The sequence below is a fragment of the Ptychodera flava genome, chromosome 10 (assembly GCF_041260155.1).
Source record: "Ptychodera flava strain L36383 chromosome 10, AS_Pfla_20210202, whole genome shotgun sequence".
NCBI lineage: Eukaryota > Metazoa > Hemichordata > Enteropneusta > Ptychoderidae > Ptychodera > Ptychodera flava.
The window spans coordinates 22,255,902-22,259,993 of record NC_091937.1 but is presented as its reverse complement, the minus strand read 5'-3'; the positions used below and the strand labels follow the sequence as shown (position 1 = coordinate 22,259,993).

Genomic DNA, 4,092 nt, shown 5'->3' with positions numbered 1-4,092 from the left:
AAGAATATCTGTCCCCGAGGCGCATTCTACCTTAACATGGAGATGTCGGCCATTTGAATTTCAGTATCATCAAATACTGGACACTTTGCTTCTCTAGTACCGGTGATTCCTTAATTTTTGATTTCCAAAGGAAATGGTTTAAAGTATCATGAGGATAAGATGAGCAAAGTTTTAGGTCTTCAACTTGAAGGCCGCACAATCTTAAACCCCTTGCTAGATGAAAAAAAAGTTGAAGGTACTATACCAAGTTTGGCGAATATTGTTGAACAAACAGAGGACAAATTATTCTAGACGTATAACCGAAGGAACTGACTGACATAGACGTCCGGTAGTGGTAGTTTTATCGTAGCGTAGAAGTAAGATTCATAATGTTTTTCCGAAAATCTTGAATTCGCTGTTATGGTGATGAATATCGTGTGAACTTCTCAGAACGTCTCTAATAGCTTGGTGTATTGATTTAAAATTAATAAAATAACGTACCGCACGTCAATATTGACAAACTGCATATGTCTCGTACTTTTCAGTCAATTTGTGGATTGAAGGATATTCCTGTAAAATATGTGTTATATGACGTTGCAAACAACAGTTATATCTACCCGTCCGGTAAACTTCTCGATTAAAAAATTTAATTTTACGGTAAAGCGTACACACAGTGTCGATAAAGAGTCTTGCTTGGATAATAAAATTGCGGAAAGGAACTGTTACAGGCAGTACGTTGGATTGCAAGTCCTGAATATTCAGAATGAAAATGTCTGTTTCGGGAAGTCCTGCAGAGCCCTCACCTGGAGCATGATCACGTGATTGTGCCAGCACGCAGTCTATCAGTATCCATTTAACGTAACCATGAGACTCAGCTTCCTTAAGCTTGTTTATCCATAAGGAATTATGTGAGTTGACATAACTCTTATCTCACAAACTTCAGCATCAGTTGTGAGTTCCGCAAATCGCTATCGCAAGTCAGAATCGAAACGTGTTTGTTACCCCATTTCCGCAAAATTCAACACTTTTTTACTGCCAGCTTTCGACAAACCGGAACATCAACTGGTTTTGCCTGTCAACTATAAGGCATTTGCAACATCGTCGCAACTATCATTGGACAACTTGTTAGTAAACTTGAAACCGTGGACAAGTAGGTGTGTTAGCGTTTTCTTCTCTATTCACAACCCTTCACAATGGGTTTCACACTCATACGCTTTGCAATCTTGGCTCTGAATATCGTTTTGAAGTTCAACGCACTGTATGCCGATCCTTTTGTCTACGGACCAAGTGATACAACGGCGATAGCTGGTACCACGGCGACGATGAGCTGCAAGCTTGCCCATCACTGGAAGGATTTCAATACGGTTGACTGGTACGTTGACGGTTCTTCCGTCGCTTTTCGGAGAAGCAAGAACAACAACGGCGTGCATACTCTCACAATCGTTGGCGTCAATAAAACGGACGAAGGAAACTACACATGCGTGTTCAGGGGCGTCAGTTCCTCAACAGCTCAACTACAGGTATTGCAAATTCCTAAACCGTCGCTTGTCGAACAACCAGTGAGTGTACAGTCGCTCCGGGACAAAGATATTCGATTCGATTGTAAAATCAAAAATTTCAATGCGGACTATATGGAAGTTTACTGGATCAAAGGACACGAAATTGTTGCTCAAACCATAAGACCGAACACAGACTTATTGCCGATGGAGGACTCTCGGTATGCTATTCAAACAGAAAGAGAAGCTGGTTACCATAATTTCAAGTTAAGAATAAGAGAGGTCACAGTTTACGATAGTGGCTATTTCCAGTGCCGCGTTCTCCTTGTCGGGCAGCGATACATTTTGTTTTCAGATAGCGCCAAGCTATTCGTAATTCATCCTCCACACAGTCAGTATCCCCGATGCAGCTTGCGGAAACCGAAACCAGTCTACGAAGAAAACGATAACATCGTCACTGACTGTATGACGCGAGGCGGTAACGCGCCTGTTTCGCTGTCGTGGTCGAAGAACGAAAGAAAGTGGAACTCATCGCTGGTGACCTACATCCACAGAAACCACTACATGTACACTAGACGAACCTGGGAGTTATCTCCGGACGACAATGGTGCTGTCATCACCTGCACGTTAGAAGGTGACGCCATTTTGACAGACAGAAAGTGCACGATTGGACCTTTAGTTGTACGTTTTAAACCGATCCTCTCCATAAATCCGCGGATCGACCGGGTAAATTGCGGAGAAGTTGCGTCGATCACGTGCTCTGCGCGTGCAAATCCTATCGTTTCCAAGTACAGGTGGTTGATCGACGACAAAGTTATCTCGGATTCGGATAGTCGATTTGAAGTGGTACATGCCAAACATGAAACTTCACTGAAATTGTACAATTCACTTGGAACGCCTGGAACAGTTAGCGTAAATATAACTTGCGAAGTGATAAACACCGCACAAATAAAAAGCGTCGATACAATCGCTTTGCAAGAGAAAGCAGTGACTAAACCACCATCGACAAGAACAACAACAGTCAAACTGTCGTTAGCTGGCGTCATATTTGAGAGTTGCCCCACTAGTACTGTCTCCGTAACCAAGGAAAAATCGGTTATTGGTGTGACGAAAGGATATACCGTTATGGCAAGAAATGCAATGTCGTTGCCTCTCTATGTTGTAATATCTCTTGTTTTGGCATTCGTTGCCGTGGTGATCGTTGTGGTAACCGTTGTTTATATTTACTGCAAGAAACGAAGAGATGCATTGGGTTGTGAAGCTGTAAACGTGAAGCCATATTGAAGTTCGCCGTGAACGACATTGGCATGAACTGTGCCGTTTAGGGTTGGATTATTGTGTCGTCTGCATCGCTGAAAAATCATTTGATTTTAGAATTAATTGCCTCGCAAATTATTTCGAACGCAACTTCTACATGTACAATGACACGGAATAGACCAGTTTTTGCTCCACCATGCATGTGTACTAAATTTTCCCCAGCCTGGAAAGCAGTTGTTTGAGTAAACAATGCCTAAACTAACACACAGTGCCTTAAAGGGGCTGTGACTTAAGTAACACAAACATAAATGTACATTTTAAGGAAACCTTGTAACAAAACATGTAAGGTACAAAAAACATGAATATTTCGCAGAATCATCAGAAAAAGACAAGAATTGACTAGGGCACTATACGCCAGAGAATAATTGACCAGGGCAACTGCTCCAGAGAATAGGTCCCTGGTGTCACCAATATTCACAACGTGTCGAATCGGGCGAGATCACGTCTTCTCCGAGATGGCGGTGGATTTGAACTGAAACGAAAACATTGCTGATTTTCAAGCGGGTTGTAAGCAGCTGATGTTTTTAATATTCGAAGTATGTATCAAAGTGTGTTTCAGTGAAAGTGGTTGTTTGTTTGTTTGTTTGTTTCAATCAAACAGAGATTTTTTTAAAGTTTATCAACTTTAGAATAAGATGTAAATGTATTTTTGACCTACATACGTGAAAGAAAGCATCCACGAAAATACATTGATGTTCATTTTCTTATTATCAAACGGAAAACATGCTTAACGTAAGTATATAAAATTGTGTTTCTTCTTTACATTATTCTGTACTATTCGACAGTTAACCTCATCGATTAAACACTACTTTGAATTTGATTTTATTAAATTATCTTTCACTTTTACTGTTCTCGATTATGCAGATAAAATGATACTGACAAGACCACCGTAAAAGTTGAATAACTGACATCAATGGGTAGTTTCCAGTCAATGTCAAAGTTTGATAAGGTGAAAGATTGTGTGATATTTCTAGATGAGGCCAGATCTAGAAATTAGTCATGAACTTGGTTTACGAATTATATACAGATACATAACCACAAGACAGATTTCAATTCTACCAACACTGCAAAAGTAAATATTAAAGTCTAAAAAACTAGACACTCACTATTTCTGTAACACTTTTTGAATCCTATTGCTGTAACAGCATCACTTTTTAACAGGACATGTTAAAATACATTCAGAACAAGTAAAAAAAAATATTGTTATGGCATGTTATGTAATATGGCTCGTAAAATTAGGAAAAGGTATTTCAGGGGAATTTTTTAAACTTTCATTGTTGGCAGCTAAGACCCATAAAAC

At 39.9% G+C, this 4,092-nt stretch overlaps 1 protein-coding gene across 1 annotated transcript; it reads left to right on the top strand.

Annotated features, from left to right (window-relative positions):
* Positions 1-1,056: 1,056 nt before the first annotated feature.
* LOC139142258 (cell adhesion molecule DSCAM-like) lies at positions 1,057-3,477 on the top strand. Its single transcript, XM_070712143.1, has one exon. The coding sequence runs from the start codon at positions 1,173-1,175 to the stop codon at positions 2,757-2,759; it is 1,587 nt and encodes a 528-aa protein (XP_070568244.1). The 5' UTR covers positions 1,057-1,172; the 3' UTR covers positions 2,760-3,477.
* Positions 3,478-4,092: the final 615 nt, after the last annotated feature.

Bases quoted from the DNA above. Each gene is read 5' to 3' on its own strand.
- LOC139142258 (XM_070712143.1), top strand. From the start codon at position 1,173: ATGGGTTTCACACTCATACGCTTTGCAATCTTGGCTCTGAATATCGTT.